This window comes from Nanorana parkeri, unplaced genomic scaffold (assembly GCF_000935625.1).
Source record: "Nanorana parkeri isolate BGI_ZX_2015 unplaced genomic scaffold, ASM93562v1 scaffold77, whole genome shotgun sequence".
Classification (NCBI taxonomy): domain Eukaryota; kingdom Metazoa; phylum Chordata; class Amphibia; order Anura; family Dicroglossidae; genus Nanorana; species Nanorana parkeri.
In genome coordinates, this window is record NW_017306345.1 from 2,071,944 (window position 1) to 2,093,006 (window position 21,063).

Genomic DNA, 21,063 nt, shown 5'->3' on the forward strand with positions numbered 1-21,063 from the left:
TTGGTGCTGGTCTGAGATCTGCTGTGCCTTGGTGCTGGTCTGAGATCTGCTGTGCCTTGGTGCTGGTCTGAGATCTTTTATGCATTGGTTCTGGTCTGAGGTCTGCTGTGCATTGGTTCTGGTCTGAGGTCTGCCGTGCAAAGTGTGCTTTGGTGCTGGTCTGAGGTCAAATGAAAGTAACACCCTACATGTCAGACATAGCACAACTGAGCCATACAATGCAGACACGGGGATCACATTAAAATTGTAAGCACAGTTTACTTTTCAGCACATGTAAATATGAACATATTTTGTGTGTACACCAGTTATTGTTTTTTCCACTTATAGTTTTGCTGCTAATGGCAAAATAAACACGGTTAAATAATTAGTGAGTTGAACTTATTATTAGCACTACAACTATGAGTGTAAAAATTGAAGTTTAACTAACACTACGGTGCGCTATTGTTCATCGGCACCCGGTTGTCTGATGGTTGCAAAAATGGCACTCGGCGTGTAAAAGGTTGCTGACCCCTGGACTAGTACATATAATCATTTTGAGACTTTTTATTTCCAAAATATGTTCTGTTCTGAATTGGTTAAATATGGCTATGTAGCAGGTATAGTAGTTCTAAGAATTTAAAGTTTCTTTGTTGCAAGATATGTAATGTGATGAAATTGTGTTTCAGGTCACCAACGTGGATGATGAGGGGACAGAACTGGGTTCTGGTATCATGGAACTAACGCAGACTGAGCTCGTCCTACACACCCGCAAGCGGGATGCTGTCAGGTGGCCATACCTGTGTCTACGCCGCTATGGATATGATTCTAATCTCTTCTCCTTTGAGAGTGGGCGGCGGTGTCAAACTGGTCAGGGTATGCTGTTTTTTCTGTTTTATGAACTGACATTTCTACTGCCCCTTAATGTCTCTCGGCTAGGCAGCATAAAATAAACAAATCAATTATCTAGTACCGTATTTTAGCTGTATATTTTTATTTTTTTTGTTATGTTTGGATGAAATGTATCATCTCTGTTGCCCAAAATAATTTTTTTGCTTGTTCCCTGAATTTTGTTATGTAGTCAGGTAGGCTGAAAAGACACATTTCTTCATGACATTCAATCATTACAATTCAACATCAAGAAAAAAAAAAAGTAAATAGGTGAAAAAAATTAAATGCCCTGGTCATTGATTTCATTATAGACAGGGATAGCTAGTTCATGCCCAGCTGTCCCTAGCAATATGTCTGTTTGGTCTACCACAGACCGAACTATGGCTTTCACGCTGATATTAGAATGTAGTGTTACCACCACTTGTATAGGATTTCCTGCATTATAGTTTACATCACTACTAGGTACACTTTTTGAGGGAGCAGCTGCAGTTCAATAAATAAGTTGCTGCAGCCTGGAGTGCAGTGATTCCTTTCCTTTTTCTGGCTGCAACTTTTAGGCTTGCCACCCTCTTTTCTTGATTGTACATCACAGGACACAGGGAGTTAGTTGTGGAACCAATGGGTTATCCAGCTACCTTCTGGCAAATCAAAGCTGCAAGGATAGCCCTGTACAACCCCACTCCCAGCCTGCCAGAGTTTTTTGCTAGTATTCTTCAGTGATGGATGCCTTCTCTCAGCATTGAGAGAAACACATTATTTTTTAGCACTTTATCTGCATCAAGACTCTTCTAGCAAGTTCCCTAAGCTGCTCACGACCACTGCTGCACTTCTCAGCAGCTATCCAAATCAGTTTTCTCCTGGCTAAGCCGTCAGCAGACTGTATGTGAATCCTCCCTTTGACACTTACAGGGTTATTCACAAAAGGGTGAAGAGTTTGGAGAAGACAGGAGAAGTGAACAATCTAGGACAACATAGCTGAACTTGAAAGTGAGCTGAATTGGAGAATTTTTCCAAATCAGCGATGTTGTCCTAGATCAGTGGTGGCGAACCTTGGCACTCCAGCTGTTTTGGAACTACAAGTCCCATGAGACATTGCAAGGCTCTGGCAGCAACAGACATAACTCCCAGAGGCAGATGCATGTTGGGATTTGTAGTTTTGGCACAGCTGGAGTGCCAAGGTTCGCCACCGCTGTCCTAGATTGTTCACTTCTCCTGCCTTCTCCAAACCCTTCACCCTGCTGTGAATAACCCTGTTAGTGTAGCATGTGGAGTAGCCACAGGATGAAATACAGGTCCCGGACTGTGGTCCATCTGCTGGTGGAGCCTTGTCCCTGAAGGGGCATGTCCCTTTAGTTGCCCATTGTTGTTTCTAAGTGTGACCAAAAGTAATATACTTTCTTACTAAATGTACTCGCATTTTATATATTGTTTTTTAGAGGACAGATAGGTACACGTTTGATATAATTATATAGCCCTAACGCCTCACTTAGTTTGAATAAAATATAAAAGAATGAGGAAAAAACATAAAGAAAACACTTTTTTCACAAGTTTTGATTACTTTTTTTTGAGAATTTTTTTAATAATAATTATAGTACAAAAAAAATCTGTATGTATGTATGTATGTATGTATGTGTGTATGTATATATAAGTGTGAACCAGGCCTTAGGCTGCTCCAAACTTAGTTGTGAAGGAAGGAACGAGAAGAGAGAAGGGGGGGGATGTAAGACTCGCTGTTTCATACACATTTCCTAAATCTCCTGTTAGCGTAAGCACACAATAGTAGGTGTTATCTTATCTGCGTTTATAAGCCTCATCATTCCATGTCTCTCCTGGTCAATGATCACTTAGTGACCACCTAGTCCTTCTGTCGTCATATTGGACGCAGTTTTGATCCGGTCTGTAACTGCTCTGCTCCTGGAACGCGCTTGGTGTGAACTAGCCCTAAGTGCCCATTCACACTGGGCGATTTTGCGCATATTTGCCACGCGATATTGCGAGAAGTCTCCGTCCGATGATTTTCAATGGAGCTGTTCTATTGTACAGCTACATGTCGCTTCTGCAGGACCCTTTTTCCCCGCGGATGTCGCGCGATTTTTCTATTTTTGCATGCAGCCCGACGGGTGAAGGTTACGCGATCATCGCCCGAACAGTCGCGCTATCCTGGCCACACGGATCCGCTCGAGGTAAGTGTCGCTTAGTGTGAATGGGGCATAAAGGTCTTTGATCCTGCTCAGACGATCAGAAGTGATACATTTCTGGCACAGAGATACATTGTAATATTCCTGTGGCTGAAATGTATCATAAACGTCGGGCCAGTCTATGGAGCTGTCAAAACAAATAGCAGATCGTCAGCTGTCAAAGCCTGGATCGCTATTTAGCGATCCGATATTTGTATGTAACGGCTTCATTCTTTCATTAATGAAAGAAAGAAGCTTTTACAAAAGCTTAACTATTTCATTAATGAATGCCTCAATACTGAGCCATTCATTAATGAATGGTAACCGCTGACAATCAGCGGTTACCAGCATTACAGAGCCTTAAATAACTCGTCACGTACAGTGTACGGGGCCAGTCATATAGGCACTTCGTGGCGGGATGTACAGTGTACGTCTCCCGTCACGAAGGGGTTTAACCACCTTCCGTCCATGGCCGTTTGTGAACGGCCGGACGGAAGTCTGCTAGGAGCGGGAGGGCGTCTTAAGACGTCCTGCCCATCCCCCCTCTCGTGTGCGGCACTCAGCACGCACACGAGAGGGGAAACTGTGAGCATGTAAACAGCCAGCGATGGCTGTTTACATACAAGCGATCAGGCGCCTCTAGAGACGCCCGATCGCTTGCAGGAGCTGCGGGTGTCACTCGGGTGCATTCAGTGTCACTCTCCAGTGCAGAACACCGGAGAGAAGCTGATGAAGCAGATCTCTGCTTCATCAGCTTCTGTGGGGGTCCCTAGGTGACATCAGAGGTCTTGGAGACCCCTGATGTCTCCACAAAGAGGACCTGTTTGGTGAACTGGCTATTACATAGGGGATTTCTTAATCCCCTATGTTATAGCAATAAAGTTGTGTAAAAAAAAAGTAACAAAAAAAAAAATTACAGCATTAAAAAAAATAAAGAAGGTAAAAAAAATATTCACAAATAATAATTAAAAAAAATAACACAAAAAATGTTTTAAAGTCCCCCGCCCCAGCCACATACACATGCAAACATGCATCGGGTGCGCCTATGTACGAAAACGACGATTGCGCCCATTATGCAGCACATGTTAAATATCGCCGCGAACGCCGGAGTGAGAGCAATAATTTTAGGGCCATCAATCACTGATAACACTAAACTGATGAGCGGTAAAAACGTTTAAAGTGTCGCCTATGGCCAATTTTGGTTGCGGTCGTTTTCTGCGATTTTGCGGGCGCGCACATTTTTAAAGGTTGACTATTTACCCGACGTGACCCCGTCTTTTATATTATACCAAAAAATTGGGGTGAAAATAAATGTTTCATAACATTTTATAGGGAAACATGTTTTTTTTCAAAATTTAGGGTACTTTTTTTGGACTATAGTAAAAAATAAAAACCCCAGTGGTGATTAAATACCACCAAAAGAAAGCTCTATGTGTCCCCAAAAAATGGTAGGAAATTCGTATCAGTACAGCATTGCATGACGGAATAAACGTCAGTCAAAGTACCGCAGCGCTGAATACTGAAAAATGGCCTGGCCAGGAAGGGGGTGAAACACCCCGGTCTTCAAGTGGTTAAAAAATATGACCCTTTAGTAATTTTTACACAGGCATTCAGCATGTGGAGTTCTAAGCAAGTCTCAGCAGCTGTTGCGCTAAACAGAGACCTGCATGAGGAAATCCATGTTAAACCCAAAACAAATATGCAGTTTGGGGGGTTTTAACTTTACTTGGTGGTTAATTCTTTCAGGTCCGTTACCCTGTAAGTACTGCAGCCAGAGACAGCCAGGTAGCCAACATTTTCAAAATTAGGTCAGTAGCAGTAGCTTTGGTATTTCTCTCATGACATGATATGTCATCCTGTCCATCTAACATAGTTTTTCTTCTCAGAGTGATAAACCTGTATTTTTTTATTCCAAGTTAACATGTAATGTCTTAAAAGAAACCTCCTAAATGGGAAGCTCAATTTCTCGTGCACCCTTCTAGACAATGCTGTAGACGGATGGTAGAGGCTGAGCAGGGCTTTTTACAGCCTTTCCCTAAGCTCCTGCAGTGCAATGTGCTGTCAAGCTAAAGGGTTGTGGGCAGATCACGCCTGGCTATTTGCTCTTAGGGCTATTAACAGGGCCACATCTCAGCCGGTACTTCAGCAGCAAGAATGACAATGCTGCAGTGAAAACTGTTATTACCCTATGAAGAGAAGTGTATGTCCAATGGTTTTACTAGAAGGATCCATAAGTATATACAAAATGTTTTGGGTACAAAGGGGGGTATTTATTAAAGCCCAGTTTTTCTGGTATGTGCAGCCTGCATCATGTACGTGATTTAATTTTAAGCAATTCCTTGTGATCATGTTATCGCTGCTTACTCTTCTTAGCTTTATCCCTTTTGCTTCCCCTAGGAATATTTGCGTTTAAATGCAGCCGGGCTGAAGAAATATTTAACCTCCTGCAAGAACTAATGCAGCGAAACAGCATCAGTGTAGTAGAAGAGCCAGTTATGATCACCAGGACTGGACATCCAGTGGAAATGGACATGTCTCGTACCCCCCAGACCCCTGGAGGTGAGCCAGACTTGAGACCAATGCAACTGCATATGTTTTTATTTTGATGTTTAGAACTGTAAGCTGCAGAGCCACAGATGTATGGATAATCATACAAATACTTCCAGAAGTAATAATGGCCACTTTTGCACTGAAGTGGGTAAAGAGGCTTGAACATTTCGTTAAACTTGTACAAAAAAAAAAAGCATCGTTAGAACAGTCACTTCCGTTTAGCTTAGCTCGCCTTTCCTGTTTCTTTCTGCTGCCCAGATCCCTGCCACATTCTTGACATCCCCTTTTAGTGAATGTTTTTTCTCTTCAATCAAGACTTTTAAATAGCTGCTTGAGCCAGTCTCTACACAGCAGCTATCTGGATCCTCTGGAGCTAATCCTTGGCGCTGCCTTGGAGGTCGTACCTGGACCCTCCTGGACTGAAAATTGTGGGGCCTGTCTGGAATGTGACCTTTCAGGCACTGGGTTCTTCCAGTGGTGCTTTAAATCCAAGTTTGAATTACCTGGAAAAAAACTCTGGCCTCTTCTGGCTGCTACTCTTTGCAATTCCATGTCTCAATGGATCACACCATTTTAAAAAGGATTTCTCTGACTTGCAACTTGTCGATCAGTTGTCTAAAACCCTCAACTTTATCACCTTTTACAGTAATGTCTTTCCATATGCGTAGAGCACTATGGCTATGTGCTTCAAACATTGCCATTTGTTCATTCAAAGTCTCATTCACTTGCCTTTTTAAAGGAAGGCTTTTCTTTGGTAATGCACTTAACACAGACCCGAACCTCCTGATATTTGCTGTTGACTTTTCATCCGTAAAGATCTCTTATTGAACTGGGAAAAATATCAGTCTTCAGCTAGCACAGCTATATCCTCTTGTAGGAGACCTAAGTCTGTTTTCCATGCAAAACGTAGTTCACATAGCCACAGTGTATAAGGGAACATTGTTTTTCTTACTTCACAGAGTCTCTTGAACCTCTTTTCATTCTATTTGAATGCTTATGGTTTACCCTGCAGCTTCTATACTACTCCCTGCAACCTGTAATTTTTTTCCTAATTACTTGAAAGCTCTCCCTTAGTGTCTTAGATATTGACCTTTTATCTATATTGAATATTATCCCCTCTCATTTTGAGTGCACAACCAGGTTTCGGATTAACATCTAAAATATGCAATTTCTCATTTTGCTACTCTTGGGTCTGCTACTCTGCATCAGTCAATTTTCCAAGCAGTATTGGAATATCTGTGTGGGTCAGTTTTTTTTGTTTTTTTTTTAATCTATCGTCCTCTGCACTTAATGAAACTAGTTGTTTACTTCACCGGGGTGTGGAATTCCTATCGCCCGATGCCCGGGACATGTAGTTTCGGGCACCGGGCGAGTAGTTTTAAAGTACATTCAGCCCGGCTCCGGACAAGCAGAGCTGAATGTACATTGTGGAGCCGCCGCCGCTCGTTTAATACAAGTGATCTGATCAGACCACTTGTATTAATTTGAGCAGCGGCGTTCGTTTCTGCCCGCACCCCCCGCCGTAGTTTTCGGGGTCGCCCGCTCTCCCGGGGGACCCTGAAAACTAAGGCTCAACGGCTCAGCCATAGAGCCCATAGAGCAGACGAAAAACGTCTGCTCTACGGGCTCTCTGTGTGTTCTCTCAGACCGTGGCGCTGTAATCACAGCGCCACCTGTCTCGGCTGTCATGAACTACACAGAACAGCTGTTCTGTGTTGGAGGGCAGGTTCCATAAAGAGAACCTGTCACCTCCAAACTATCACATAAGGGATTTTAATCTCCTATGTAATAGGAAGAACATTTAAGGGGAAAAAGTAAATAAATAAAAAGTTAAAGAAAATTTAAAAAGTTAAAAAAATAAAATTATGTAAAGATTTAAAAAAGTAAAAAATAAAAATGAAAAAGTAAAAAATAAATAAAAATGAAACCCTGCTACCCCCGCCAACTGCATGCAAATAAATGCATGCGTAGGACATTCTGCATGTGCTTTGAGATTGCAGCTGCCATTCCATGGTGGTAGCCAGAATTCTCTTACACACACATAATGTGCATTAAAGGGTAAGTTCATTTTCCCAGGTAATATGGAAAAATAAAAATTACCCGATGAAATCTGGCCCTGTCTCTCCCAAACCGCCACCCCCCTGGCTATACTTACCTTTCGGCGAACAATCCCTCCCCTCCGCCAGTATGGGTGTACTATCTGTCCCCCGTACTGCTGTCCAGCGCAGTCCTCCCCTATGCATTTTGAATTTCGCTCGCAAATTGCAAGCACTCATTGGTTAACGTGGTCAGATGACTGCGCTGACCAGTGATAAGCGCTATTTAGCACAGTAAAATATGTTTTGATTAGGGGTGCACCGATACTAGTATCAGTGCCGATACCGAGTATTTGGGCAAGTACTCGTACCCAAATGCTCCGATACCTTCCTCGATATTGGAACTTACGGCCAGATGAAAATTCCCTCTGACTGGCAGTGCCGTAGGGGGAACATGGAGCCAGCTTCCCGTGCAATCAGGAAGCCGTGCGGCAAGTAATGACCCGCCTCCTGGTTTTCTGATTGGCCCGGGAAGCCAGCTCATTGCTGATTGGCTGGAAAGCCGGCTTTATGGCCAATTGGCTTTGAGCCAGTTTCCCGGTCAATCAGGTCATAACTCGCCACCCGGCTTCCTGATTGACCGGGAAGCAGGTTTCCCGGCCAATCAAGCAGGCCAAACAACATGGAGCCGGCTTCCGTGGCAATCAGGAACCTGGGCGGGATGTCATTACCTGCGGCCCGGTTTCCTGATTACCAGGGAAGCCTGCTCTATGTCAGCGGAAGCACCGGTATTAGTATTCAGTGTTGGCAAGATCCGAAAGCAAAAAATCGGTACTCATACTCGATACCGAAAAGCCGGTATTGGTGCATCCTTAGTTTTGATTAAAACTATTTTTTGTATTGGGACAAGTAGATTGTCGTGAAGGAAAGTAGATTTGGCCCCCACTTTAGCCCTTGGAAAGTAGTTTTTAAAAAATTTCCACACCCCTGCTTCACTGCTGTCTGCTTCTTAATAGTAAATGTGTTCAGTGATGCTATTTGTCTTTCACACCACTTCTATGCAGATTCCTATCACAGGATACCTGTATCTGTATTTTTATTTGTACAGTAAATGCTGCACAGTTCAAGGATCTCTACTACCCCCACTCACAGGGAGTTTTCCCTTTTGTTACTTCTGCCCTTCTCTGGAAGATGGACAAGCCCAGCAGCCCTGTTGCTTGACTACAATTTTTCCTAGGTTTGAAAATAAAGTCAGTGGATCCTTATAGCATATATTGGCATGAGAAAGCTCCCCTTTCTTTTTACATCATACTTATTTATCATATATAATTAGACACCTTGTATTGTGTCTATCACAACTCTGTATATTTTTTGGTTTGAATTGGGAAATTCTTCCTTTCATCCATCATCTCTCAGCTACCCACCTATAAATTTTTGTATGGGACACACTTGTCCCATACTCCTCCTTTCCCTAATTACTAGGGTTGGCTTTCATAGGTCTCAGCCTTTATCTTTAGAATACACTACTGTTTTTTGTTGTTGACCACTTTAACTATTGGTTTAAGTTGCTTCTATCTAATTGTTATTCTTCTGGTGGTTGACTAGTTGTAGCTCAACAAGAAGTGGAGGACATCATTATTCAGATAGTAGTCTCTCCATATGGTGCTACCTGTCTGTCTTTGGATAACCAGATTCTTCTTGGTTTTTTTTCCTCCTTAGTAGCAAAGTAGTTGCTACCCCTATTTGTCATCGAGCTTGCTTCAAGCATAAATCCTTTCTGATTTTGTTCCAGTTCAGATTTCACATCGAGTAGAACTATGTGGCTATTGGCAACCCCTAAGTGGATGTCCCATTAATATCATAATAACTACTGATCCTTTTTCTCTTAATAAACAAAGAAAAGCGGAATATTGTTCTTGCCATAAAATCCATTTTTTGGAGTTCCTTTATGGACACCCCTTCTTGGCCTTATGTAGTGCTTGCTCACAAAACTAAGGCATGATCATTTTTAGGCAGGGTGGTATGGGGGCTGGCTTGACATTTATTTGTTTGCCAGTGTCCAAACCTCTTGAAAGCAGCACTATAACCCAGCAATAACAAAATATTACTTCATGTGTTCCTATGGATTTTACAATAAGTACGAACATCCTGTTATTTACTATATGGCCTGAGATATTGGAGAAGGTTAAAATACACAACAGTTGTATTTAAAGGTATCTGAGCTAACTTACTATATCTTTTTCCATTGCTTTTAAAAATGAAAAATGGTTTTGGAAGGGTCACATTGATCTAAACAAAATCATGGAAGGCCCTTTTAAGCATATATTGAAGTTGTATTGACTTTAAATATTTCCTGTATGACAATATTAGAGAAGCCGACCAATGTGCATATTGCATGTGCTAGACAGAGGCATTTAAATACCTTTTAAACTTTTTTTTTTTACTCTGCGCTATTAAGGTGTTTTGCTATTTTTTTTGCTATCTCATCTTAGAGTACTGTGCAGAGAAGCTGTTGTAAGCTCCTTATTGCACCCTTGTCACAGCTCTTTTGCAATTTCAATATAGCAGCTGTGTATATTTCAAATATTGGGTCTGGAGAAGTGTAGAGTGTGCCAATGTAATAAGTTATCATATGATCTCATCCTTCCTTTCCTATTTGGCTGTAATAGATTTTTCTGTTGGCTGACAGATCACTGTCATTGCATATTACAGTGAGTTGTCAGCCAAAAAAAAAGAATAATTTAAGTAAATTGGGAAAGAAGGGATGTTGCAGTTGGTGGAAAATCATGTGGAAAATCATGTGGAAAATCATTGTTCCACTTGATTTTTGCTGGGTTCTAATTGATCAGCTTCTTGATGATTCAAGTTGTGTTCCCTTCCATATGGAGCCATCTCCCCCCTTGACAGTGACCTTTTCCTTCTGGTCTGAGCTTCAGGTTTATTATCCATACCCTCCCTCTGGTTTTGTTGGCCTATCTGGTAGGGGGGGCTCAGCCTCTTCCAGTTCAGATTTTGTCATTGATCCACCCTGAATTGCCCATCCCTCAGCTGGACTACTTTTGGAAATTCTGACTGCATCTGAATCCCTGTGTCCCTCAATAGGATGTTTGTACATACCATAAAAATCTTTTTTTCTTGGAGTTCTTTGTGTTTCCTCTGTGTTTCATTCATGCTCTTGGTACTGCTTTAACCAAAAATTGAGGAATGCTGGGTAGAGGAGAGGTTATGCAAGGGCTGGTTACAATTTTTCTTTTTGCCAGTGTCTAATCCTTTTTTAGACGAAAGTATAACACGCCAGTATCTTAATTCATGTGTCCCTCATTGGACTCCTAGGAAAGGATTTATGGTAAGTACAAACATCCTAATATAAGATGTAATATTTATTTGGTTACAAAATACTTTTTAAAAATATTTTTTTACAGAACAGAAATGTAAAACAAAACATTGCATTCACTTAACTTTTTTTTTTCTCTTTTAATTATATTTATAACTGAAGCTTTGGGATACACAGGTTTTCCCAATGGGTTTCATAATTTTCCTCGGGATGGACCATCTTACCCATCTGTACGCCACCCATCAATGGGAAACCTGAGGCACCCTTCTCATGGAGAGGAATCTGCGCATGGCTTGATTACACCAGATGACCAGGTACCATTCGTTTTACAAATTTTTATACTTGTATGTTTAAGGAGTTCAATTCTGTTCCCAGGAGTGAACATGCTGAACTGAAAAAATGTCATGTGCACACATTGGTGGATGGACTTTTGCCATAATATGCAATGATGCACAGCATATTTGTGGATTATGGCACACTTACCTCCTAAAGCTTCCCCCTCCTGCAATGTGCTTTACTTTCTCATGTCAGAACTCCCAATGGCTGGTGGAGTAAAATTTACGAAGCAGCAGGGGCAGTGTAGAAAGCACAGATCCACAGAATGAATGAATGAAGTAAGATTCTTGAACTGCTAATTCTCAGGTACCGCCATCTTTCCAGCAAAGAGACCATAAGCAGCAGAATATTGACATCACCAAATATCACTTCAAATCTTGTGACTAGCAGGCACAGGCAGCGGTGCTTTAGATGATCTCACATTGCAAATTTACAGAACAAATAAAATAAATAAGCACAGTAGATATTTAGGGGACAACATGGTCAGAAGAATTGGTTTTATTGTTCCAAACAGGAGAAATGGACACTGGCAAATAAAAGCTTTAGGGCAGTCAGGATATAACCCATCCCACTCTAATCATGCTTCAGATTTAGCTTGTGTCCTTAGGGGGATGTATATCCTTCTCCTCAGAGAGAAGAAAACCGATTTTACTTAACAATTCTTTGCTTTTATCAAGGTGTTTTTTAAATCAACCTTTTTCATTAATTGCAGAGCTATGAGAGCTCATTTTGTAGTGTTCCGCTTTGGTTGATTCTCAGCTCTGCCTTGAAGGCCCTTCCTGGACCCTGCCATGATGTAGACCCAGGGCTGGCCTGTAAAGTAACCCTTGGGCAATGGGTCCTTCTTATGGTGCTTGTTAAAGATGTCACCAGCACACCATATTGAAGTAAAGAACACGTCTGTTTATTGACACTTCATGTCAAAACAAATAACGTTTCGGGGCCACACAGTGTCCCCTTCATCAGACTTAAAAACACTTGACAATACAGCTAAAGAAAACCGATCTTATGTAGCTAAACCAACAGTGCAAATGAACAGAAAACCACTCCCACCAACCCCCTGACATCACTGTGACGTCATGCTCCCGCCAAAAACAACTCAAAAACTTTTTGTAATTTAACATGAGGACTGTGTGTATATCATTGCCATAACCTTTAATGGAAGCATATCATAAACATATCAAACATGACCTAGTGAAGATGTTCCAGAAGAGAATAAAAATTGAATGAAGTAAAGCCATACTGTTGGGATAAATGAGTGCCAAAACAGATTAACAGCAATTGGAAACAAGTACAGCAGGATGGTTGCAATCCAGGAGCTGGCCAACTCTCCCCTTTTGAATGAGCGTTCTAGGTTTTAGGGTTGCCTTCTTCGAGGCAGTTTCATCTGATCAATTCCATTCCAAACTATTGCAACTCAACATTTTGGCCTCATGGGACAAGAAGCTACATTATGTGAACAGTCACATGCGTCTGACATCCAAGACTAGGTTATCCCTGGTGTGGTAGCTCATGAATCTTTTATCAGTCTGGGATATCGTCATGACAGATGCCAGCCTTATAGAATGGGGAGGAGTCGTGGAAAGGTTGGACGGAGAAGACAGGTAACGGACGTGACTTTCTTATCTCTGTACGTTTTGTTTATTTTAACACTGCGAACCTACGTTTGTTAGGGACAATGCACAACATTAAGACATTATGCCTTATCTTGACAGAATCTAAGCACACTTCTTACGATTAAATCAGTTGTAGTTCACATGTAAAAGTACTGTGTATGGTATGGTGTCAGTTTTGAATGTTCTAACGGGAATGTGACGTCACAATGACATCAGAGGGGTGTGCTCTGTCCACTCTGGCTATTTTGATTGGTTTACACTGTCTTTGAGTTAGTATATATGGTTCTGGGTTTCTTGTATTATGTTAAGCCTGATGAAGGGGACTCTGCGTGGCCCCGAAACATTGCATTTTTGGATATGACAATATGCGTGAATAAAAGACGCTTTATTTTGGACGTCATCCATTGGTGTGCTGGTGACATTTCTGATGTACAATGGAGAGGTTGGGAACGCCGAATTTGGACCTCCTGGCTTCCAGTTTTAACAACATGCAGAACAAGTTTGTGTCTAGGTCAAAAGATTCTCTAGTAATGGCATTGGATGCTCGGGTGGCTCTGTGGGATCAGTTGATCTACACCTTTTCCTCCACTGAAACTTCATATCTTTTTGTTCTTCAGGATCACTCCAGTTCAGACTAAAGATGGCCATACTCTGTGTGAATTTCAACTGGTTCTTCATGAACTGGCTGAAATTCGCACAGTGGGTGTGGCTTTCAGCACCCTTTTGGCCAGCATCCCTCGATCAGCTGATCGAAGGAGCCATTTGGAAAATCTTCAAACGGAGTGGGTAGCCAATGAGCTGCCTGCACTGTTCTGGTATTCTGATAGCGGCTGGCAGCCATTACACCTGAAGACAGTGGCAGTTTCCTCGATCAACGCTCATAAGTGTTGATGGAGGAATCTGTAAGATTTTTTTCATTTAGCCTGCAGGTTGAACAAAGAGAATGTTAGTGTAAGGCCAGCTTTAGACCTCAGCAGACTTCTGACACACTCTTAGAAATTGACCAGATCCTCTTTCCTAAGGACTGGTTAATGACCCTGGATCACAGTCCTTGGCTTTGACAGCATAGCTGTTGAAGGCCAGGTCCAGAAGGATAGGGGCTTATCTGATGCTGGTATTTCTAAGCTCCTCAAAGCTAGGAAATGCCATCACACATGAAAGCATACTTTGCATGGTGTGAAGCCTTTCTCCAATCAGACTACTATTAAAGTACTATTAAAGGACAAATCTCAACATTAGAGATTCTCTTTAACTGCCTCCGGGCCGGCCGTAGTAAAAAAACGGCCGGCCAGGAGCTCTCTGGATCTGAGCGGGCGTCTTCAGGCGTCCGCTCAGACACGCCCCCTTGCGCGCGCCGTCAGCGGGAAATGGACGCAATTTAAAAACGGGCAGCGATGCCCGTTAATATACATGCGAATTTGCCTCTCATTTTTTGATAAAGGCTTTTGTTCAGGGTATTGTTCACATAGTTTATCCTGTACATCTGATAACTCGATGGGATCTCAATCTGGTTCTGTCGGCTCTTCAGAAACTATGCTTTGAAGATTTCAGAGGTATTTCACTGTTCACACTCTCCCACAATGTTGCCTTTCTTATTGCCATCACCTCCATGAGGTGAGTTTTCTGAGTTGGTGGCCCTCTTTTGTAAAGAACCCTTTCTGGTTTTACACAGAGGCCAGGTTGTCCTAAAGCCTAGGAACTCCTTCCTCCCAAAGGTTTCTTCTTTTCACCTTAACCAGAACATTGTAATCTCTCTGTCCTGCCCCAGTACATCCCAAGGAGATTTCCACTCTTTGTATGTGGAGCAGGTTGTTCGAGTTTACCTCTTAACTACTTATTCCTTCAGACTGACTCTCTATCATTCTTCATCCCTGCATGGGACAGCCTACTCTCATTCTACAGTTTCTAGGTGGATTAGACAACTAATGATTTATATCATTTGACTTAAGGTTAACGTTCCACCTTTTTCAAGGCACATTGTACTAGATCAGTAAAAGTGTCTTGGGCTTTTCAGCACCAACCTTCTGTTTCCTGGATTGCCACCTGATCTCTGATGCCAGCCTGACACACTAGCCCCCAGTTTTCCTGTTTTTTGTGGGTCTGTTAGTGTTTTGTTTGCTGTGTTACCCTCCCCTCTGTTGGACTGCTTTTGGATGTTCCATACATCTCAGAATCCTTTTGACCCTGTGTCCATTAATTAACTCCAAGAAAAGGATTTTGCAGTAAGTCAAACACCTGTTATTTGCACATATAGGGATAGAAATTCTATAGGAGATATTTCCATTCTTAAAAAGCCAGTTGTGCAATGGAATGAGAAAAAAAAATATTGAAGCCTTTGCTGCCTATGACATTTGAAGTTCACTGCTTTTAAGAGAGAAGACTTACTGTGTTATTCACAAAAGGGTGAAGAGTATGGAGAAGGCAGGAGAAGTGACCAATCTAGGACATAGCTGATTTGGAAATATTCTCAATTCAGCTCACTTTCCAGTCCAGCTATGTCAGGGGTCAGCAACCTTGAACACTCAAAAGAGCCATTTGGACCCATTTCCCACAGAAAAGAAAACACCGGGAGCCACAAAACCCTTTTGACATCTAAAATGAAGATAACACTCCATATATCATTTTTTACCTTTTATGCTATGTATAGCATGTATATAAGTATACTGTATGTGGGCTTAGTAACGCACTGGACTCATCTGCCAAGCCTCACAGCCAGCATCCCAGCCAGACAGTGTGCAATGCAGGGAGCAGGGCATGTGACACACACTTCTCGCCCGCCGCCTGTTACTAGGGACGCGACCGGAAGAGGAGGTGAGTCACCTGCCCCCTTACTGAGAAGCCCGTCGGCAGTGCGGGGACCCTGCACTGCCGCATATTCCACCAGGGGGGGTGCCCAGGACCGGACCTCACTGGGCCCCACAGCCTCAGGCAGTAGTTCCGCCCCTGGACAGGGAGCCGCAGCAGAGGGATGAAAGAGCCACATGCGGCTCCGGAGCCGCAGTTTGCTGACCCCTGAGCTATGTTGTCCTAGATTGTTCACTTCTCCTGCCTTCTCCAAATTCTTCACCCTTCTGTGAATAGCCCTGTTAGTAAATCACCCATTATAGACTTAATCAAAGAGAGAACAGTAACCCTAAACAACCAGAATTTGTCAGTGAAGCAGGACATGTTCATGGTTAGATGTTTAACACTGCACTTCTCAAATGCTGGCCTACACAAACTATTAAGATGTGCAATAAGTAAGCATTTTTTTTCCAATTCCTGCAGTCTTCTTGTGAATGCCAGAATTGGTACGTCACCATATTATATATTGTATTGTAAAGTTGCTCCGGGCAATTTATCCTACATTTTCTCTAACGTTAAACTTGGGTCAAGCAGCCCCGGAAAAATCTATCCAGCAGAAAAATTAGTCATTCATAGGCTTACACGTTTCATTGTTCCATGGTCTCCTATTTATTTTTGCATTTACATGTTTTGGCTTATTTTGAACGGATTATTTTGAAGGGATTATTTCCCTGTAAATTTAATGCATTGTCTCTAGTAAAACTCATCAGGAAGAGAGCAACATCCATTGTTTATCACTTCAATGATTTTGCTGCTGCCAGAATAGTCGATCTTGTATTGCTTGCCATCATGTCGTGTCTGCTCCAAGGAAGAACTTTAAATTTACTTTAACTGTTACTTTAAAATGTTTATCATGGCGTTAAGGTTAAATTTAGAGATCCGGTTACGCTTTAAGATTCATGTGAGGTTATGGTGCTGCAAGTGTGGAGGAGACTTTTTTTAAAACTTGTTTTCGGTGCAGAAAGTTTCACACCATGAACTTTCAGGCACCACGTTCTCCGCTGAATAAGCATTCATACTGCTATTTTAATGTGCACCATGGTCACTTTGATAGATCTTATTGTTTTACTTATACTATCAGATGTGTGTCTGTTCCAAAACTGCCAAGATTTGCGTTGTTACATTCAATGCTAAAGAAATGTCTTAGCAGGCAGTATGTGCAGGAGAGGAGTGTGTGTGTGGGAACATACATATTGAGTGCTAAGGGGTTAACATACATTATCCACTAACATACATTGGGTACTGAGTGCTCAACGGCTAACATATATGAGCTCGGTATTGGGTGGTGAGAGGTTAACAAACATGAGTTGAGAACTGAGCATGGAGGAGATAAAACATATGCCCTGGGGACTGAGCACTCAGGAAATAACACACAAGGGCTGAGGATGGGTGTCAGGTGCGATGGTGAGTGCTGGTGGGGTGTGGAAGCATGATGGTGAGTGTAACCTCCGAAAGGAGCTGACAGCTGTACCTCCAGCTAGCAGCAGTCCCCCAGGTTTGTTAGTGCAAGCTGCATGGCCAGGGGTCACAGTGCCTGCATGAGCCACAGGAGTAGCCAGGGGGGCAGAGAGGTGGTGTGACCTGGAGGCCCAGAAATTAGATGTCTAAGTTGCAGAACAGACGCACCTGCTCTAGTGCTGTAGATGTTCTTCCTGCTGGATATCACTGTTGCATCCTTGGGATATTCTGAAATGGTGCCAATACCTGACACATGTGCAATAGTGACACCGTGTTATTACCTACCTGTGCTAGGCTTCAGCACGATTTTGGCTTATCCCAATGTTTTTCTCAACACAGAGATTCTTTTAATATCATCAAATTTTTTTGTTTCAGGTGTTTAATAAATTACAAACTGTAAAACATCTTTTTTCTTAGCGTATTTAATCTCATTACTGGCCATTTTAATAAACCATATTTTAAAAAAAAAAAGGTCATCTTTTATACAGAACAATGTAACAAATACTTGATGTGGTATAATGTAATTTGGCTGTGATCTCCCTCACAGGTTAGGCACCCTTTCCGAGAGGGAGAAAAGAGCTTGCCGCAGCTTATTTTGTTTACATTTATTTGTGCTAAGTTCACTGATTCCCTGTCACTATCAAGTCCTAATGGTGTTATAGGTCGCGCATCTGTGGATCTTACATTAGGTTAAGGTAGGCAACCTCGGCACTCCAGCTGTTTTACAAGCTGGAATTACAAGTTCCACGAAACATTACGTGCCACAGGCATGGTAACTGAGGCTTAATGGGATTTGTAGCTTCACAAAAGCTGGAGTGGCAAGGGTGCCTACCTGGATTAAAGTGACATTAAACCCTCAGATTTTTTTAACATAAACCAATACTGTAACAATGGCTTTATTATGGAGGCATCTAGTTTTAAGGAAAGCATTGTTTACCTAAATTTTAAAAATGTCTGTCTATATATGTATGTATGTGTATGTATATATACATAAATATTATATTCATATATTCTCTTTAAATGTTTTTTTTTTTTTTTTTCCAGTCGCATACCTATGTGAATACAGCCAATGGTGAAGAGGAAACAGGTGGGCGACATTGCATGCACTCTTTGCCTGAGGCACATGCGCCATACCATGAGCCACCAAGGCACATGCTTGGCTCAGGTTGCTCCATTGAAGAACGTAATCCCCAGGTCTTTTTGCAACCAGGAGAAGTGAAGTTTGTGCTTGGACCAGCACCAGCCTATAGACGAATGCCTCTAAGGGCAGACAGCTTCTGTAGACACCACAGGGACTGTCAGGGCCATGTCTGTGCAGGTGACAGAGAAGCAATACCACCGCACAACAATAACAATGAATGCAAGGATCAGTGGGGATCACACAAGTGTGCATATGAAAATATCAATGGCCTAGTACCACCAGGAAGTATAGCTGTTCGTAGGGGGACTGGGAGCAGGGGCCTCAAGTTGTCGGCGGAAGGTCTGCCATACAACAGCTGCTCACATCGCAGGACGGCAATGTTACACTATGAGAATCTGCCCCCCCTACCCCCCGTTTGGGAGTGCCGATCCATGCACCCTGTTGAAGATGATGAAGATGACGAAGAGGAGGAGGATGATTCTGCAGATACTATGACTCCATCACTTAATGGTTACCATGATGACCCTGTTCAAAACTATGTGAATGCTGAGAGCGCCACTGCATGTGGTGGTTACCACCACCATCGTCCAGACTGTCAGCCACATAGGAGCTGCCCATCTAATGTCTTCAGCTTTGATTTCCGACGGCCACGTGCAGAGCAAAGGCAACTCAACTATATCCAGGTGGAGCTCGAGGGGAAGGGTGAGGGCAAAGGGAGACAAATCCCTCAGATTACTTGTACCCCAGCTCCAAAGCATCCGCCTCGTTGTGGAGACTCTTATGCTGTCATTGACCTCAAAAAGACAGCTGCTATGTCCAGCCTACAGAGAGCTATGCCCCGGGATGATGGCACCTCAAGAAAAACCCGACATAATAGCACGGACCTTCCCCTGTAAATTATACTGGTTTTAGTGTTGTCTCTGATCTTTTACAAAAGCCATCTCTACGGCTCTTTGTTTCCTATATCTCCTTACTGTAGTTTGTGCAGGTTCTGTTTGTTCCTCTACAGAGCAAACCTTCTAATACTGAACAGAATGTGAACACTCGTTTATCAAGAGGAGAAAAATGGAGGGATGGTTAACAGCTACACAAGTATCCTCCATATATTTCCTCTGTACAACTGTGGCCACCTGAACGTCTGACTTATGACTGCGACCATGTTGGCATCTTGATGAAAATGTTCTTGTTGAGTGAAATTTTTGTGCTTATTTTTAACATTCATTTTGCTTTTTAATTTATTTTTGTATTACTGTTGCATTTGTAGATGCCATTTTCTGCATTTACTGATTAATTTATTTAACTTATTTTTCTATTTATTTTTGTAAACATCCCATGCTATATTGTGCCCTAAAAAATCATACTGGCTTTGAAGCAAATGCTTAAGGTCCCTATTCTGACCAATGTGCTTTATGGATTTGAACTTTGTACCTCTTGTGAGAACATCAGGACATTAGCATGTGACAAACTAAGAAATGTATATACCCCTTGATTGCATTGTCGCATAATATAGGTTAATATTGAAAAAAAAGCCGTCATCCGCATTTGAAAAGAAAGTGGTGTGTGTGAGTATAATTTTTTATTTTTTGTGTGTATGTGTGGGCTGCGTGTGTGTAAAGTGTATGTGTATAATGTACAAAATAGTGAAATGGGGAGAACTTAACCTTTTCAGAGGCTGGAGGATATTTACTGGATGCCATGCCCATATTTTGCATTTACTTGAATGAAAAGTGCCAAATATTTATACTTGTGCCATTTTAAAATAAATCCTTCTATGTACTGTTACTTAACATAACTCATTGGTCACGCTTGAGGTTTCTCACATGTACATAGTGTACAGATAGAGAAAATAGCCAGTGTCAAACTCGCTGAACAGCACTCTAGAGGATGGGTATTCTACACATTTTCTCACCTTATCTTAAATGAATGTTTGTAAACCTAGAGATTTAAAGAGTAATTCTATCTTTCTGAAATTATAGTTATTCTGAGGCAGGAAAAGGGTATTTGCCTAGTTTGTAAACAGTGATTAATATGCATGCATGAATGATATTTAAGCATTTTAGGGAGCCATCGCTTTACTGAAGTCATCATTTTTCTGCATATGTCTGTTAATCACATAAATATGACTTTTTCTCCTTTTTTAAAACCAAATTAGAACATTTTCACTACACTGTGAGCACTTGGACATCATATACTTGACTCTCCACACAGTTAAATATCATTATTGTCTGTTACTTCTTCCCAAGTGCATATTAAAGATTACCTTGTCAACAGACCATCCATTTTAACAAAAATCCCTTCCCATAAGATTACATGTGCATTTAACATATTTTATGCATGTTATTTTTCTGTGAAGGCCTCCCTTGTGTAGACACCCAAAAGCCCTAAGGCTGCTGTAGATGCCACCATCTTGGATGTGAAGTCAGCAGCCTCAGCAAGCTCAAAGCTGTCACTCAAGTGACACTCTATATTAGCCCCCATTAATTCTTACCCAGAAGCCACATAAAAGGTTAGGTAGGGAGGTGAAGGCAGGGGCTGAGGAACTAAGCCAGCACAGTGAGTAATTAGACACTTTCAGAAGAGGAGAGGGCTATGACATGCAAGTAGGGTGGTGCTGTGCTATGGAATTGACTCTTTCCGGAGAAATACAATTTTCTATCAAATGTAAAGGCACATTGCAAGTCAATAAAAAAATATTTATTGAAGG

The 21,063-nt window shown here is 42.0% G+C and overlaps 1 protein-coding gene across 1 annotated transcript in view; it reads left to right on the forward strand.

The window, feature by feature from the left end:
- Positions 1-19,906, forward strand: part of FRS3 (fibroblast growth factor receptor substrate 3) — a 43,121-nt gene extending 23,215 nt beyond the window's left edge. Inside the window, exons 4-7 of the mRNA XM_018576793.1 lie at positions 666-852; positions 5,442-5,603; positions 11,127-11,278; positions 18,263-19,906. Coding sequence (XP_018432295.1) covers positions 666-852; positions 5,442-5,603; positions 11,127-11,278; positions 18,263-19,255 — 1,494 coding nt within the window. The 3' untranslated portion in view covers positions 19,256-19,906. The remainder of the gene's footprint in view (positions 1-665; positions 853-5,441; positions 5,604-11,126; positions 11,279-18,262) is intronic.
- The last annotated feature ends 1,157 nt before the right edge of the window (positions 19,907-21,063 follow it).